This window comes from Ursus maritimus, unplaced genomic scaffold (genome assembly GCF_017311325.1).
Source record: "Ursus maritimus isolate PB19 unplaced genomic scaffold, ASM1731132v1 scaffold_9, whole genome shotgun sequence".
Lineage (NCBI taxonomy): Eukaryota > Metazoa > Chordata > Mammalia > Carnivora > Ursidae > Ursus > Ursus maritimus.
In genome coordinates, this window is record NW_024427107.1 from 77,240,070 (window position 1) to 77,258,220 (window position 18,151).

General features: G+C 49.5%; 1 protein-coding gene across 4 annotated transcripts in view; it reads right to left on the reverse strand.

Moving 5' to 3' along the window:
* The window catches only part of TRAPPC9 (trafficking protein particle complex subunit 9), a 599,687-nt gene that overhangs the window by 457,767 nt on the left and 123,769 nt on the right, over positions 1-18,151 (reverse strand). For all 4 annotated transcript variants that reach the window (XM_040626149.1, XM_040626150.1, XM_040626148.1 and 1 more), the window contains 2 exons: positions 17,645-17,777; positions 14,667-14,830 (listed from right to left, as the gene is read on the reverse strand). In XM_040626149.1, coding sequence (XP_040482083.1) covers positions 14,667-14,830; positions 17,645-17,777 — 297 coding nt within the window. The remainder of the gene's footprint in view (positions 1-14,666; positions 14,831-17,644; positions 17,778-18,151) is intronic.

The following is an 18,151-nucleotide window of genomic DNA, read 5'->3' on the forward strand; positions in this document are numbered from 1 at the left end:
TAAATAAAATCTTTAAAAAGAGAGAAAGAGAGAAGGAGGGAGTGGGAACCTGTGTGGCTGACCCTGCACCTGTCCCGTACATGCCGGCACAGCGCTGCGGGTGCACGGTGCCCACGCAGGCCCTGCCTTCAGCTTCCCACAGTCATCTGCACAGACTCTCCGTGTTTGCTGAGCATTCTTCCACCCGTGAGTGCAGGCAGCAGCCTCCTCTGGAAAACACTGACTCAGCTTTAGAAGCTGACCTGACCTCTGGTCTGAACGGTGGCCCTGGAAGCCACACTGCCCGCCACCTGTGTTCCTGGGGTGTGCCCGCCTGACTCCAGATCGGAAGTTAGTGCCTTTGCCCCCAAACCAGTGAAAGGACCAAAATCCTCTCAAGAACCCAGTAATTCACATTCTACGAATATGTGCTAACCCAATTACTGTACTCTTTATCTCTATTTTCCGACCCAGTAAATTATTTCAGAATGGAAGGGGATATGAGATGCCAGGCTATGGGACGCCAGGACAGAACATAATTTGGGCCCTACCTGCTGGAAGGCCAGGTCCCAAAGCCCCCGGGGTACTGAAATGCATGCTAACTTCCTTAAACAGCCTAGCCATCCTCTCTAGCAGGACTGGCCAACCTCAGTATGAAGTACCAATACCGGCCAGGACACTGAGGCCCTGCAAAGGCCCCCCACCCTCGGATTCCAGCAGGCCTATGTTTCAGAAACAGGTTTCCCCCGAATGGGCAGGGACCAGGTGAGGGCTCTGGGGTGCATTCCCGCTGAACGAGAGAATGGGGCCCCGACAGCACCGAAGTGCCCTGGCAGGAGCCGTCTGGCCTCACCCTCTAAGGCCCAGTTACCCATCCACACACGCTGCTCCCCCGCCGAGATCGCCTGGCCCACTTTCCTACATGGCGAATTCTGACTCATCCCTCACAAGCCAACCCTGAGGCTCCTCTGCTGTGATGCCTTTCCCATCCCACATTGCTCCTCTGGGCTCTGAGATGCCCACCTCCGTTAGAACACCACTGCCTGTGCCAAGCAGCTCACTCTTCCACCACCTGAAAGACAGGGGCCAGACCTTGCCTTTGAAGCTCACCACTCCCTGGAGAGGCAGAGCACCATGCTGGTTAAGAATGCCCAGTTTAGGAGAAACTGCCTGGGTTCAACTCCTGGCTCCAGCCGGGCATCCCTAGGTAAGTCACCAACTTCCGTGTGCCTCAATGTGCTCATCTATAAAATGGGTTGTCACGGAGAAGAAATGAGCTAAAGAGGGTAACGCAATCAGAACAAGGTCTGGCTTAGATGCAGCCCCCGACCCGTGTTAAGTATTCCAGCTGGACCAGCCTAGCTCCCCTCCATGGAGCTGCGTGCAGAGCAGATAAGTCACGTGGAGGCTCCAGGCTTGTGCTTGGCCCTCAGTAAGTGCGCAGCAGTGCTGGCTGCCATCAGCATCCTTCCCACTCAACGAGGAACAGCGCTGGGCACGTGGGGGGCACTCAGGAAGCATTCGATGTGGAACGGACAAATGTATTCCAAAACGTTTCAGATTTAGACTTAGAACAGATGGGGAAAAAGTGACATGAGAAAAGCAGATTACCAGACTAAATGAATGTACACCAGGATTTCACTGCACAAAAAGGTTCACATGGAAAATATATATATAGGTACAGCACACCTATAAGCAAATGTTGGTTCTCTGAGTAGTGGGATCACAGGTAATTTCAAATTGTTTATATTTTCTGAATTTTCTACAATGAGGTAATATATTACACTTTCATAAACAGATACACATGCACACACGCTAACTTCTCAGTGTTGTATCTAAATCCGCCCCAGTCCCCTGCCGCCCCAGTGTAACATGGGGAGAAGCCCCGTGAACCCGGCCTGCGAGCCAACAGACAGGACTGAGAATGCTGAGCCCCAACGCCCCCCCCAGGAGAGTGAGGCGGGGTTCTAAGCCAATGCAGCTGCTTTTTCGGGTGCCCTCTATCAGGGCCGACGATAGTGTGGATTGATGACAAGGACAGCAATCTCCTGGGGCATGTGCGTCCCTGAGCCCCCAGACTTAATCCGCCAGCAGGATCAACTTCTCAGAAGCAGTGGATGGACCCTGCTATGCCGTGCAAACCACACAGGTACCCAGGAAGAACTGACCAGGCTCAGGAGAAGCTGGTCCAAGCTACTGAGGGAAGCCCTGCCTCTGTTTTCCACTCCCCGTGCCGAGGGGCTCTGTGGGGCAGAGAGGGGGAGGTCCAAAGAACAAGACAGATTCCTCCCCTGGAGTCCCTTTATAAAAACAATAATTGATATAACCATCTATTAAGTACTACCTTCTAACTTCAGACTGCAGCCATATTATTCCCATGTTATGAAAGAGGCAACTAAAGCTCAGAGAGTTTAAACAACTTACCTCTAGTCAAGCAGCTGGAAGTAAAAACCAAGGTCAGGGCCAGGACCAGCAAACAGCAGGCTCTTTCCACTACACGTCCTGCCTCTAGCTGCTCATGTGGAACATTAACCCACCCAGCTTCACAACCAGAGCGCAGAGTACTTACAATGAAAACATCACTGAGTGATGGGACAGAGGACCTTGAAAAGAGACGGTAGGAGATCAAAAGTAATAGTCAAATGGTGAGCTTCGGGCTCAGACAGGAATCGGACACTGCCCCTGAGAGCTCTCCTCCGTCGTCCCAACGCCTCGTCAGCAGGCAGAGACAACTCTGGAGTTGGCACCAAGATACACTGAGGCATGGCGACCTCGGCACAGTGGCCTGGCATGCAGAGGTGGCCTGGGGCACGACAGAGTGCCATGTTGCTTGCCTTGTCCCTTCCTTTCACCCAGTGAACTCACGGCACAGCCACTGACTGTCCCCAGGGCAGGCACAGGGCTCCGTTCTGGGGAAAAGAGGTAAATAAGAAGTGCTCCCTGCGGGGTGCCTGGGGGGCTCAGTCGGTGAAGCGTCTGCCTTCGCTCAGGTCATGATCCCAGTGACCTGAGGATCGGGCCCGAATCGGGCTCCCTGCAAAGCTGGGAGTCTGCCTCTTCCTCTCCCTCCCCCTGCTAGTTCTCGCTCTCTCTCACTCGCTCTCTCTCTAATAAATAAATAAAATCTTTAAAAAAAAAAAAATGAAGTGCTCCCTGCCTATAAAGGGATGCATGCCTGGGTGGAGGATCTCTGATTATAGGAAGGAACAAGGATGGGGGGCAGAGGAGAAGCCCCCAAAAGCTCAGACCAGGTGACAAACGATGTTCCTCTCAATCCGAAAATTTCTTAAAAGTTTATAACACCATCATATACAGAACAGGTTCAAAACTGCTGAATTAATGCACTGTCCAAATCGGGGTGGCATATAACTAAGACAGGACTCGCTGTCCCAGGAGCTGGAACTAGGAAGTGCTCCTGCTGAGGCCCCAGATTTGTAGGAAAGAATGAATGTTCTCAGCCAGCAGCCCAGTGTAGCAGGAATTTATCACCAGGGGAGGAGGGCCGAAATGAAACTAAAACCTATAATTGCAGCACTATTCTTGGCTGTTTGGATGACTTTTCATGTCTCAAAAGCACTGCAACTGAGAGATCAACTGTGCTCAAATGAGCTGTGAGATGTCCTCGGGGCGCCCCGTGGTCCAGGCTGCAGAGCACGGAAGGCTGGACGTGTCACAGACATCGTCCAGAGGCAACGGTTTGTAAGAGAGACGCAGAATTAGAGACACTATCACCTGGGATCTCAGCTGGGCTGCGGGGGGCACCCACAGACACACCCCCGAAGGACGGCGGGGCAGGAAACAGACATCTAATGCGAGCCAGGGGCCATCACCCACACAGCAACCACAGGGCAGCTGACACTTAGGGAGCACTTCCACGAGGCGGGCACATGCACCGGTCACTGACTCCACACAGCGAGGCTCGCAACACATCCTGCTACCACCCCCTCTCGGGCCAGCTGCCCAAGGCCACACGGGAGCAGGTGGAGCCAGGAGTTCCCCTACCCCAAGATGTTGCCCTGTCTAACCCTAACAAGAACCCTGTGAAAGAGGGTTGTATCTCAATTTTCAGAAATGTACTTTAGATTTCTTCATTTATTTGAGAGAGCCCACAAGCGGGGAGAGGGACAGAGGGAGACAGACAATCATAAGCAGCCCAGTGTGGGGCTCAATCTCACGACCCTGAGATCATGACCTGAGCCAAAATTGAGTCGGACGCTTAACCGACCGAGCCACCTGGGCACCCCTCTTCCTCGTTTTAACTGCTTGCATCAGCACTCCTGGATGCCTGTACCTCTTGGGGAAGCCCAAGCCTCACAGAAGTAGACATCGGAGCACCTGGCAGCTACGTGCTGTCAGAGTGAAACACCACTGGCCCCAAACAACCAACTGGGAATTTGATGTCCAAAAGTTCCCAAACTGGGGCACCTGGGTGGCTCAGTCAGTTAAGTGTCTTCTTTCGGCTCAGGTCATGATCTTGGGATCCTGGGATCAGCTCCCTGCTCAGCGGGGAGTCTGCTTCTCCCTCTTCCTCTGCCCCTCCCCCACCCCTACTCATCCTCTCTTTCTCTTTCAAATAAATAAAATCTTCAAAAAAAAAAAAAAGTTCCCAAACTGCAAAGCCAGACATCCTAACTTCCTCTGTCCTCTCGGTCCTGCTTGTTTACTTCTCACCCACGCTCCCAGTGAGCGGGACGTATCAGGTCTTGTAGCAGGGATTAAAAGGCATTCCACTTGGTCTTCCAATTAACGGGGTTTGTAAACTTCTCCACTGTGAACCCACAACTGTGCAACATGCTGACATGTTCGAGAAAGCCACTGCAGTGAGGGACACCAGGGACACAGAGCTGGGTGAGTTCTAGACATTCATGAACTCCAATGTCTTCCTAGGAGAGCAGCAGTCGATCCACTCACTGTGATTACTCCCAAGTGGCAGAAATCATACGAGATGTGCAGTTGGAACTCAACCCCACTCCGTGAACATGCCTGACTCCCCACACTGAATCGTGAGCTCCTTCAGGACAGGATTCATGGATTATTCATGGGCCTGGCATGATGAGTATATAGAAATGTGATAGAAATGCCTGACTCTGGAGTAACACAAAGCCAAGTGAAGTGAGTGTTACTGTAACAGAGTGTAAGCAAGGCAACGGACGGTAGGAGCAGCATGACTCCATCTGAGGGGTCGGGAAAGCCTTCAGGAGGTGGTGTGGGGACTGGCACGGGAATGATGGGAGTGAGAGGCACTCAGGACACGTGTGTCCTGAGAGTTAGCAAAGCTATGACGACGACCAACTGTGGCCGCAGGTAGCCAGGGGATAAAGACCACGGAGGCACCCTCCATGCCTCAGCGACAGGAAGTTGGACCTGATTCCTGGGTGTCCCAGTACCCCCACAATGGCCACCACATGGGTGGTGTTCAGGAAAGTCTCACTGAAGACTTCAGCAAGAGGATGGACAGCTGGAGGGCGTAGGGACAAATGAGTGGACAGAGGACCAATGGCGAGAAAAAAAACTGAGAGGAGACCTCCCCGCTGCCTCGTGGCCCACAGCACAAGTGCTACCGTCTGGCTTCCGCCCACGCCAGCCCCGTGAGGACAGGGGTCACTGCTGTCCTGCTCCCCAAGCACAGTGACAGGGAAAAGAAGGCAGGGAACAAGCCAGATGGGAGGTTTCTCCAAATGCTGGGCCAAGAAACCGGGTATAAGAAGGCTACGTAAAAAGATACACAGTAAAAGTGCGAGAAGAACAGACACTTTCAAAAGATAACAGCAAAGGAAGCATCAAGACAATGATGACAGGTGACAGGAAGAGCAACTGCGCACAGACCCCTCGTGACACGAAGCACGCATATCCCAACACCCGGAAGGACCACACAGTCCTCTCCCGGGTATGCACTCAGACTGCCACAGAAGCGACAAGCACAATCCAGGTCATGCCGCCAGTAAGTGGCAAAGCCAGGATGGAACCCAAGTGTGTCTGGTGCCAAAGACAAGCATGGTTCAGGTCATGCCACCAGTAAGTGGCAAAGCCAGGATGGAACCCAAGTGTGTCTCGTGCCAAAGACTGTAATGGGAATCATAACAGCTACGTCTACCGCCAAGGACGGCCTGATCCTGAGGGCTCCCTCCTGGCCCCCCAACCCGCTGCTGGCCACAGCAGCCTGCTCCCAGCTCCCCTGGACCTGCGTCCACACCCAAACATGCAAGCAGGACCTGGCATGACAATGGAGGGAGACATCAAGAAACAGTCCTTTTTCCCACTCCCCAGGACACTCCATGCTTTCACAATGCTAAGTAATAAAGCACTTTTCTACAAGATTTCTTTTTAAAATTTTGCCCTATATTACCATACTTTCAAAAAAAATAATTATATAAAAATAGCATAACACAAGCAACTTGGAAACAACCTAATGCCCTGGTATCCCAGGGCCAGACAGACATGGAAAAGGGGGAGCAGAAGCACTGGCTCACTCCCCCACATAAAGGGAAGGGAGCTGAGCGGTTTCTCACCAGCAGCCATGTGCCAGGCACTGTGCAGGGTGCACCAGAGGCATCCCACCTGTTCTCGAACGACCACCTGAGAGAGGGACGGGGTCCCAGGGAGAGCTTGCACAGGAACGCTCAGCCTCCAGCAGTCACACGGCTTGCTCAGGACCAGTCGTGCAGCCGATAAGTAACGGAGCAGGGGCTGGAAGCTAAAGCCGTCAGACTCCAAAACCCATCTTGCCTCTCACTGGCTGAAGAGAGCCCATGCTGGACACCCTGCTCAGACAGAGCTAAGGAGCGAGAGCAAGAAGGAAGAGGAGGAAAATGACACAGGAACCACAGCACCCCAGGCTGGTTCCGCTAAGCACAGAGGCAAACAGCAGCACAGCTCAAGACGCACTTGAATGCCACACCCCGACCTATGCCCGCACCCACAAAAAAGGAGTCAGCACATAGGTTCCAAGCCCCACTTCAGGACTGTGGTCAGAATCGAACGATTTCCAAGGCTGTGCTATACTTAGACACAGTCCTAACTCATTGCTTCTTTTTCTTTACGTTCCACGGCTGGAGAGTGACACATTCAAACAATAGGTAAATCCACTCACGGAGAAGAGCTCACGCACCCTCCAATGCAAACCACCACGGCACTTATATCTAAGTAACAACACAGAGGAAACGCACAGAACACGGAAGCCTCTCGCGCCGCTGTGGCAGGACAGAAAGCCGGACAGCTCCACTGTCAGGTTTAACAGGTTTACACCTCAGAAGGGGACCTTCCTGTTTCTGCCTTTCATTACTGTGGTACAACATGGAATATCCAGAGACGCTTTTCAAAATTCAACGCTCAAAAAATTAAAAATAGAACTAGCAGAGGACCCAGCAATTCCACATCCTGGTACTTAACTAAAGAAAACGAAAACGCTAACTCAAAAATCCATGCACCTCTATGTTCACTGCAGCATTGCCCACAGCAGCCAAGACGTGGAAGCAGCCCAAGTGTCCGTCGCCTGAGGGATGGATAAAGGAGACGTGGTGTGGATGCGCAGTGAGACGCTACTCACCCGTACACAGAACGAAATCTGGCCGCGCGCAGCGATGTGGAAGGAGCTAGAGGCTATCACACCAAGTGAAATGAGTCAGACAAGAAAGACAAACACTGCGTGATTTTGCTTACACGTGGACTCTAAAAAATAAGACCAATGAATAGAAATACACTCGTGGGGGAATGGGATAGGCTGGTGATGGGTAGTGAGGAGGGCACGTATTGCATGGTGCACTGGGTGTTATACGCAACTAATGAAGCATCGAGCTTTACATCAGAAACCAGGGATGTACTGTATGGTGACTAACATAATATAATAAAAAAACATTAAAATAAAAAAAAAAAGAAAGAAATACACTCGTAAATACACAGAACAAACTGGTGGCTGCCCGAGGAGGGAGTTGGGGGCTGGGAAAAGCAGATAAAGGGCACAAAGAGGTACAAACTTCCAGGTATAAATAATTAAGTCACAGGGATGTCACGTACAGCACAGGGATACAGTCAGTAATACTGTCGTACCTTTGTGTGGGGACAGACAGTAACTAGACCAATTATAATTATTGCCTAATGCGTAAAAATATCAAACCACTATGGTATACATTTGAAACTAATATAATATTGTGTGTCATTTATAATGCAATGTAAAAAATTCTCAGGTTTGAACTCAAAAAAAAAAAAAAAACCCTATGCAACAATATGTTGCAAAGAACAAACAGATAAACAACAGGGTAGCATATGTCTCTAATTGTTCCCCCTGTGGGATTTAGCTTCAGAAATAACACTCATTATTCTAATGCTAGAGTTTAGCTTCATGCAGTCACAAGTGAAACTGGCTATTTTACAGTAATCCAGGGACTGCTACTGCTGTTGACCTCCAACATGTGAGCACCGTTCCCACCTGCGTCTAACTGCAGACACTCCTGAGACACGTGGGCAGGAGAGAATCTCACTTCACTCCAAACACTTAGGAGGTTTACGTTACACTAACATGGAATCATTGCCTTTCGCCAAAAAAATTACACTAGCAGAATAAAGATACTAGGGGGTGTTTTATGTACATATGTATGCGAATGTTTGGGTTTGTATACTCACGCGTATCTTAGAAGATTGCTATAAAGCAGATACATCAATTCCCTTAATTTGGGTTTAGTTATAATAAAATCTATGGTTATTTAAATAAAGGCAGAAGTTTTCATCTTTAACAACCTACAAGTAAAGACTTGCTCACAGAGCGCCTGGGTGGCTCAGTAGGTTAAGCGACTGCCTTCGGCTCAGGTCATGATCCTAGAGTCCCGGGATCGAGTCCCGCATCATGCTCCCTGCTCAGCGGGGAGTCTGCTTCTCCCTCTGACCCTCACCCCTCTCATGCTCTTTCTCTCCCTCTCAAATAATACATAAATAAAAAGTCTTAAAAAAAAAAAAAAGGCTGGCTCACAAATGGATCATAATTAAAATTTACATGACACTGACAGGGAGCCCTCGTCTGGCTGCACTCGATTACAAGCGCTCATCTCCCCATCCGGCCCTTATGATCACAGGGACACACTGTCCCCGTAAGGCCTAAACCACAGTTTAGACTCCTGAGGGGACCCACACAGGTCTGTTTCACTATCAATACCACTGATCCTAAATACAAAAGGACTGTTAAAATGAGTTTGTAAGATTGGGGATTAAAACAAGACAGGAAAGCAAGGAAGATGGAGGAAGAAAAAATAAAACAGGAATTCTTATCTGAAGAAAAGGGTGTTTTTTCAGAGGGGAGAGAGGACATGTCCAAGACTCGTGAGAGCCCCTGACAAGACTCCAGGTGCTTCTGGGGTATGAGGAACAGGAGAAAAGAGAACGGGGGCCTGCAGACAGCCTCCCGCACAACCAAGGCCTAAAGCACGCAGACCTCGGCAGACAGGACACATCAAGAACTGTCGGTGTTCTTAGAGCAAGCGTGAGCTACACAGTTTTGTGCTCAGAATTGTCCTAAGAGCTTTCCACGTGCTGCATTCACTTTCACTCTCATGACAGCCCCGCAGCGGGTGCACCAGCTGTCCTGACTGATCACCTACTACGTGACCAGCATGTGCTTACCTCTCAGGCACCGGTGATACAGCAGTAAAGTAACAGACCGCTCAGACCTCTTACGCGACAATCACCTCAAGGACCGCTCACCTGGCACGAGGTAAGCGCTAACTCGTCAAAGTCAGTGTTACTACTGAGGTATAAAATAACTCGTAGCAGCACAAAGAAAGGAAGATGGGGCCCGGAGAACGAAGCGTTCAATTCCAGGAGCGAGACTCCCACGGAGCACACATTTAAGATGTCCTTATAGAAGCTAAACTCACCGGGCTCAAACAGAGACCGTGCTCACGTGGAAACAGACGTTGCCCGTTATCCCCGCTGCCCACGGCGAAACCTCGCCGAGTCTCCGCTTCCCGCCCCACTCAGACACCTCACTCCTACTCCTGGCTCCCCGTTTAAGACGCTGTTCCCTCTCCTCTGATGTATGAGACCGCTTACTAATACTGGCAGCTTTGGGTCCTGTAGAATGTAAGCGCCCAGAGTTATTCCCTTTGTATATTTTGGAAGCAGATTGTTTGTTTTTATTAATTTAATTCCACATGTAAACGTATTGCAGTTTGGGATGAGAACTTCCAAAGACTGGCAGCTTTCCCTTCTCACTTGTGAACGTGCCGCTTGGCAGTGGACCTACATGTTCCACGCCGTGCATTTGAGGCTCTGTCTCGTGACTAAGGGTAGAGGTCCCAGAGCTGAGAGTGAGGGGCCTACAGTCCTCGAGAACCTGTTCTGTGGCCTTAGACAAGTCATTTAACCTCTGGGGCTTTCACTTCCCCTACCCACGCGGTGAGGGTAATAATACTGCTCCATCAATCCTAGACCTGACGAGAGGGGAAGAAGTGCAGAGGAAGTGCCACCGCAAGCAGAGAGGGGAGGTGTGGGCAAGGCGGCAGTGGGAAATGCAGTCTGGGAACTGAGGTGACTGACAGTGTGTGCGATGTACCCCTGACGAAGGCTTCACCTTGGAATTCTGCCCAGTCCCCACGAGCGGTTCCAACGGTCTGCATCACTACCCAGTCCATACTGACTGGAAGCCAACCGGATAAACACGCGCATTCTGGCGGTGAACAGGGATTGGCTGGGAAGGGAACGAGCAGACACAACGTGCTTGTCAGAACTCATCAAGTGGTCACTTAAGATTTGTCCATTTCACAGCATATACATTTTACCAAAAAAGTAAACAAACTTTGACCTCTAATTAGTGATATGCACCTGAAGTATTAGTAGGCAAAATGCCCTGAAATCTGCAACTTACTCTGAACCACACACACAAATAAGATGGGTTAATGAATAGATAGGAGGCTGGACAGATACGTGATAATCAAATGTAGGAAAACATTAATTACAGAACCAAGACGGTGGTACACAGTGTCCACTGTAAAATTCTCCGAGCTCTTCTGTATGTCTGAACACTCTCATAATAAAAGGTGAGAGAGGGAGGGGATGGCTGATACAAAGAGTAAGTTCCACAAGAGTTCAAAACACAAACACACCAGAGCCCAGGGAAGCCCAGACAGGTGGGCAAAAGCTGGACCGGAGAACGGCAGTGCTCAGCTAAGAAGCAGCTGAAGGTCTTTGCAGGAGGGAGAAGGGTCCCAGCAAAGCAGCAGAGGAAGAAACTCACATGGCGCGGACAGAAGCTGGTATCTAAGAGGACCCGTGCAACTAATTAGAAATATCAGAGTGATTCACACGCATCTATTTTTTACCCCACTCACTCAGCAGGTGAGACAGGCAGACTCCCACCAGTCTCGTTCTGTAAATGAGAAAGCCCCTCTCCATCATCACCATCAGCAACCCCTCAGTACAAAGCACTGACCAGACATCAGGCCTGGAGGGCCAAGGGCCATCATGCCTGCCTCTGGGAGACTCACAGCTGCTCGGGGACAGCCAGCCTTCCTGGGATAACTGCCATGCGTGGTGAAAGTGCGCCTGCATGCGTATCTGGTGGCAGTCTGAGACAACAAGGGAGGGACCCAGGAGCCCAGGTGAGGTGGGCTTCCCAGGCTGACCACTAAGCAGAAACCCAGCGGGGAAATTAACTAGAAATGAGGAGGCAAAAGGTAGGAGTGAAGTCGGCAAGCTGAGCTCTAGAAAGAGAAGATTTATTCTAAAGTGTAAAAGAGAGCGCACGAATGTCCAGGCAACTGAAATTAGATGCGAATGAGCTGTGTGATGGGAGTTTAAGGGGAGAGGCGGCCGAAGAGGAGGCTGAAGCACGGGGCAGAGGCCAGTCACACAGACCCCTGTGACTGGGGTCCAGGTCAATAGGAAGTTGTTCGAGGACTTCCAAAAGGGACAAACAGGAGGATTCCTGCTTCAGAAAGGAGCAGCAAGTTTGTAACCAATAGTGGACACATGATTGCCATTTGGGTTTATTTGAGAAAAGGAAAAGATGGTTTCCAGTTGCTAAGCCATGATGGTGAGGTAAGTTATAGGACATGCTTCACCATTACAGGCTTTGTGATTACCTGTCATTCACTAGGAGTCCCCAGGTTCCAATACCAACCGCACCCTATAACCAATGATTAAATTCCAAGTGCCAGATGAAGGTATTTCATGTCAGGGAGGCATTTCCTACCTAATCCATATGTACCTGCTCCCAAAATAGGGGAAGGAAAGGATGAGACTAAGTAGGGTCACCAAAGCTTCCCACAGACTAAGAGTAGACACAGTTTCTTTAAATGAAACACAAAGAGCAATGACCACAGAAGAAACCAACGATTAGGTGAACTGTATTAAAATTAATAACTTCCATTCATCCAAAGCACCACTAAGAGACTGCATAGGCAACCACACAGGAGAAGATAGTCACACTTACTCCCAACAAAGAGCTCATACGCAGAATATACACAAGTCCTACAAGTCAGGAGAGAGGGGGAGACAGCGGGAGAGAGAGACAGAGACAGAGAGAAGGAAGAACACCCAGTGGGAAAAAGGGACAAAAGCACTTGTACAAAAAAGGACCTGAGTCTCCAAAACCATATGAAAGGTATTCAACTTCACTGGTCATCAAATGCAAACTAAAACCTCAGTGTTACACGGTTACATCCCACCCCCACCACCAGACTGGATAAAACAACTACAAATGCCAAGAATCAGTGAGGACCTGAGCAGCCAGAATGCTCCCACAATAATAGTATGAACTAGTACAACCACTTTGGAAAAGTGTTTTGCTCTAAAGCTGAATACACATATACCCCACCACCTAGCATTCTACTCCTGGAGATATACTCAACAGAAACACCTACAGCAGTCCACCGAAGCGTGTGCCAAAATACTCAAGAGTAGCACTACTCTTAATAGTCCCAAGATAGAAACCACCCAAATGTGCTCAGTCATAAACTGTGGTGCATTCACACAGTAGAGCATTTTACAGCAATGAGAACAAACAGTCATGGCAGCAGGGGTGACAACGGTGGCAGGAACAAGAGTGACAGTGGTGGTGGTGACAGTGTTGCTGGTGGTAGCAGCAATGGTGATGGTGGTGATGGTGGTGGTGGAGGTGGTGATGATGGAGGTGGTGGTGGTGGTGGTGGTGATGGTGGTGATGGTGGTGTGGTGGTGATGGTATAGTGGTGGAGGTAATGGTGGAGGTAGTGGTGACAGTGATCGTGGTGGTGGTGGTGGTGGTGATAGTGATAGTGGTGGAGGTAATGGTGGAGGTGGTAGTGGTGATGGTGATGGTGATGGTGATGGTGGTGGTGGAGGTGGTGGTGATAATGATGGTGGAGGTGGTGGTGGTGACAGCAGGGAAAGTAACAGCTAACAAATCTGGGTGCTGATAACACAGCAAGCACTGTTCCAAGCACTTTGCATGCATCATCTTATTTAATTCTCATAATAATCCTGGATGTAGATGCTGTTTTTAGTGTTATTTTACAGAAGAGGAAAAGTCCAGGAGAGGTTAAATGACTTGCCCACGGTAACACACAGCAAGGACGTGACAGCCAGAACCTGAACTTAGGCAGCATTTCCCTATGAGGAGAGGCACAGACAGCGACAGGCAGATAGGACAGGCAGATACAGGCTTCACGTCCCTCCTGCACACTTGCATCAGAATCAGGGGGAGAAATAAGGGAACGTAAGATGCACTGGCATTCTCCCCAGTGAGATGGGCTCAGATTCACCCTTCTTTACACAATCCAAATTCCTTCCTCCATGATATGTTTCACAGGACAAATTCTCCCAAACTCTTCCTTTGCCCTTCCCTCCAACTGGACTTCGACATGGCCTGTGGCCCTACCTCTAATGAGCGGTTCCTCTGCTTGGTTTCTCCCACTGTGATGACATCAGCCTGAGGATGGAGCCTCCACCAGGGAGTAAGATGGGGCTCGTACATCCTTCCCAGGACATTCAACCACAACAGTCAAGCTCCCGCTGTATGCCTGGCTCACCCCACTCCACAGCGAGAGCATGGAAACACCCCCAAGTTCTGCTAGCTCACTTCCCCACTTCTGTCTTTGGCCTCACTGGCCTCTAACTTTATGAAATGACCTGACTTTACTCCGCTTATTACTCTTGATATCGTTCCTTCCTCCTGTACAATACACCCTCCCCTTGACCGGTACCACTCACTAGCCTCTCCCATACTATGCAGTCACCGTATGCTACTTCACGTGCTGAGTACCCCCCCGGCTGCCCAGGAAGAAACTGAGGCACGCAAACAACAAACAGCTTGTCAATGGTGAAACCAATATTTCAACACAGGTCTCACGATCCCCCAGCTCACGTGCCCCGGGACCCGGAAACAGAGCACCTGCCTTTAAGAGGGAGCACACGGGCTCTACCCTTGAACCCAGAGAAAAACCCGGCGCTGCACAAATGGATCCCAAGTGGTAATGTCTGAGCCCCTAGTGTTTCTCTCCACTCATTCAAGAGTATTCTGCCTGAGGATCCAGTAAATGTGAACAGCACCAGGGACAAAGTGCAGTCTTCCTTCCTTTACCTTCCCTCGTGTGTTCTCCACACGTCAGTTTCGGGACGGCATCAAACTAAAAGCAGAAGCAGCTTTTATACTTTCTGAGCACTGGCCACTTAAAGTCTCCTCTGCAAATAAAGAAGATGAACATTTCTGGGGTCACACCCACCTTTGGTGGTGAGAATTTTGGAGGTGACTTCTAGTTTCTCCAATGGCTCCATCCCAATGTTCTCCAGCTTAATGACAAGCTGCTGGGTCTCCCCGTTGTAGAGCTGGACGGACACGTTAGTAGATGTCTCATCACCAGAAGAAGGCTGCAGTGAGTGTGCAGATCTAAAACAGCGGTAACAGTTACAATAAACTGTACAAAGAAAGAGTCAAAGAAAACCGTGGCATTTCAGAACTATTCACCTCAACAGACTTAACACATTCCAGAAATACGGACTCGGGAACGTGAATCCCAGCTATCAGGAGCGCAGGCTGAGCGCCACATGCAGAAAACCTTCCACGTGCAGACACGTCCTGTGCTCCCACTCAGCCCACAAGACTCCTGTGTGTGAGTGTGTGTGTGTGTGTGTGTGTGTGTGTGTGTGTGTGAAGTATAAAAATCCTTAACTACTGGATTATGGTGGGGCCTAAAATGAAACAATGAATGAACTCAAATGTTCCATGAACTATTGCTAAAAAAATTTGCAAATCTCGGGGCGCCTGGGTGGCACAGCGGTTAAGTGTCTGCCTTTGACTCAGGGCGTGATCCCGGCGTTATGGGATCAAGCCCCACATCAGGCTCCTCCGCTATGAGCCTGCTTCTTCCTCTCCCACTCCCCCTGCTTGTGTTCCCTCTCTCGCTGGCTGTCTCTATCTCTGTCAAATAAATAAATAAAATCTTTAAAAAATTTGCAAATCTCATGCTCAGAATTGCCTTGTGAAAACCCCTAGATTAAAGAAGAAAACTCAGATGAACCATTCTGACTGACACCATGGGAACTGGAGGGACAGGTGAATAGAAAGTATGTACAGCGGACTCCATGTCACAGGTGAAAATGATGAGCAAAGGCTGCAAGCCTGATGGGACACACGGCAGCCGGGTGGCGCCCTCGGGTCATATGGCATCTGTGTGGTCAGGCGGGGCCTGTGCCACGTGAGCGTGCAGCCCAGCGTGCAGACCCAAAGCCTGCCTCTCCCCTGAGGCTCCTGCACCATAGCCCTTGGGTTCAAACGAAAACACAATGCTCTGCCCCAAGAGAAAGGCGGCAGTCGCTGGAGGAAAGGGTCACCATTCTCTCTTGGGGTAGTAAGGGTCCACCTGGCTCCCCACTCTCTTCCTCCTTGTGCCCGAAGGATTTCCACAGAAAGCACCATGAGTCTACACCATATACTTAACTGAACCAGGAACGGACAGACTCCGGGCCACCCCACCCAGCAAGTGTCCAACAGCCTCCCTGCCAGCCAGCACTTTCTAGCTCTGCTCCTGGCCACAGAACAAAGGACCAGGGTCAGACCCAAGTCCTGTTCTATGTGCTGCAAGAGAGCTTCATATGCCCACACTAGTCCAAAAGACAGAAAAGAATGTTCCAGACAGTGCTGGTCTCACACTTCTGGCATCCAAGAGACAATGTTTAAACAAATCAGAATCAGACTTATCGAGCCAACCATGCGTCTCCTGGGGGCCTCCCGTTGCGGCTCTGAGAGACAAGCTTTATATCCAAACCCATTTTCAGAAAATAATAGCATAAGAAATCAAGGGGAATGCATTCCTTTACATTTTGCACCTTTAAAGTTGCTCATGAGTCAAGAAATAAACTTTCTCTGTCAAGGAAGGACGAGTGATTTCTGTCCTCACTATAAATGACTTCTTTCCATATTTTAACATGCAGTCTTTCTGAAGCAAAGCTGTTTGCAGGCAACTTGAAATTGCAGAGGAGGTATTCAGAAAAACTAAAACACAGCGAGACTAAAAACTTTGTGTCTCAAACAAACAGGGTATCAGCGCCCCCAGGGCCGTAGGAAAAGAAGGCAGGAAAAAGCAGAGCCGTAGTGCAGCCACATGGCCTGGCTGACACAGGTGCCAACTGTCCCCAAGTCCCCCATCCCATGCGACAGAGCTAGAGCCGGAAAGGGGCTCAGTCCTGGGTGAGCAGTGACAGTAAGGCCCAATTTAAACATCACACCTGTGAAGCCTTCCTGAACCGGGAACGGGAGAGTGGCCTCCCTCCGCTTCTTGTTTTCAGGAGCAAACTGGACTATGGTAAGTCTATCTCCCCTCTGGACAGGTCGAGGGCATTTCTGATTAGTTGCTAGTCCTACAGACCAAGCCTAGGTCGTGTGGCAGGTGTCAATAAATGTGTGGGGGTGAATTTGATAACTCAGTCACAACAGTATTTATATTAATTAGAAGCGACACTCAAGGAACAGTCACATGCAATCATGTACTCCACACTAAAGCTGCCAAAATTCATTTTTTAAATTGAGGTGTTATTTATATACCATGCAATTCACTTGTTTTAAGTATACAATTCAATCATTTTTAGTAAATTCACAAAGTAGTACAACGTTCACTGCTATCCCCTCTGTCTTAAAACATTTCCATCATCCAAACTGAGTATCTTTACATTGTACTTTTTGAAGCAATTAAAATGGAAATTTTTTAGCTTATGTTATATGGTTATGGAAAAAGTAACCTAGGATACTATGTATAATGATAATGTAACATCATCTCAATATGCAAACATACATTCCAAAAAAGAAGGCAGATAAACACTGGAAAGAAAACCCACAAAGCATTAATAGCAATCGTTTCTGGGACTCCTCAGATGTATTTCCCTTTTTATTTCATGCTTTCCTATAATGCTCTTTAAAAATCCATCTACTTTTTAAAAGATAAGAGTTAACTCTTTTTCACAAAAAATATGATTCCAAAGGCTAATCTCACATTTTGTTCTGTTCACGGTAGGAAACACTTTAACTCTGTTCTACTTCATTTGAAGCAAAGCATATTGCCTATCGGTCATCCTGAAGAAACGCTTCGCCCATATTTTGGTCCTAAGAATCACAGACTAACTCATACTCTTGGTGCCATTAGAAGCGAATGCTAAGCTCTATTCTCAAGCGCGCTCTCTTGCGGGAAGGCAGACGCCTGCGCCCTACCTGGGCAGGGACGTGCTGATCTGCAGTCTGGGCAGGGCGGGAATGACTTCCACGGTGGAGCCGCTGGTCTTCACGCCCGGGAGGTTATCCAGCAAACAGTCACTGAAGACGCCGAAGACCATGGTATGGTAACCTAGGAAGCGAAATGAAGAGCTTCACAGCCCCCGGAAAGGCTTCCGGCCTCAAGCCCCTGTCTGGAGGCCGCCCCAGCATGGAGGAACATGGCCCCCCGCCCCAGAACCAAGTTCAGCGAGCTGTTACCCACTGGTCCCACCCACAGCTCGGCCCAAAGCCCTGGGTGTTGCACAGAGACAGAGGGGTTACAGTCCCCACATTCCTACCTCACGGGGCCACCTGGGTCCGAGTAAAAAACGTACATGTGAGTCTTCCTCAACTAGAAATCTCTACACAAATTAGTACTACGGTCTCAGCACTTTGACAATTTGCTTTTCAAATCTGCCTGTCTCTAAGAGAGTGATAGCTAGTGCTCCTTTGTAGGACAATGGG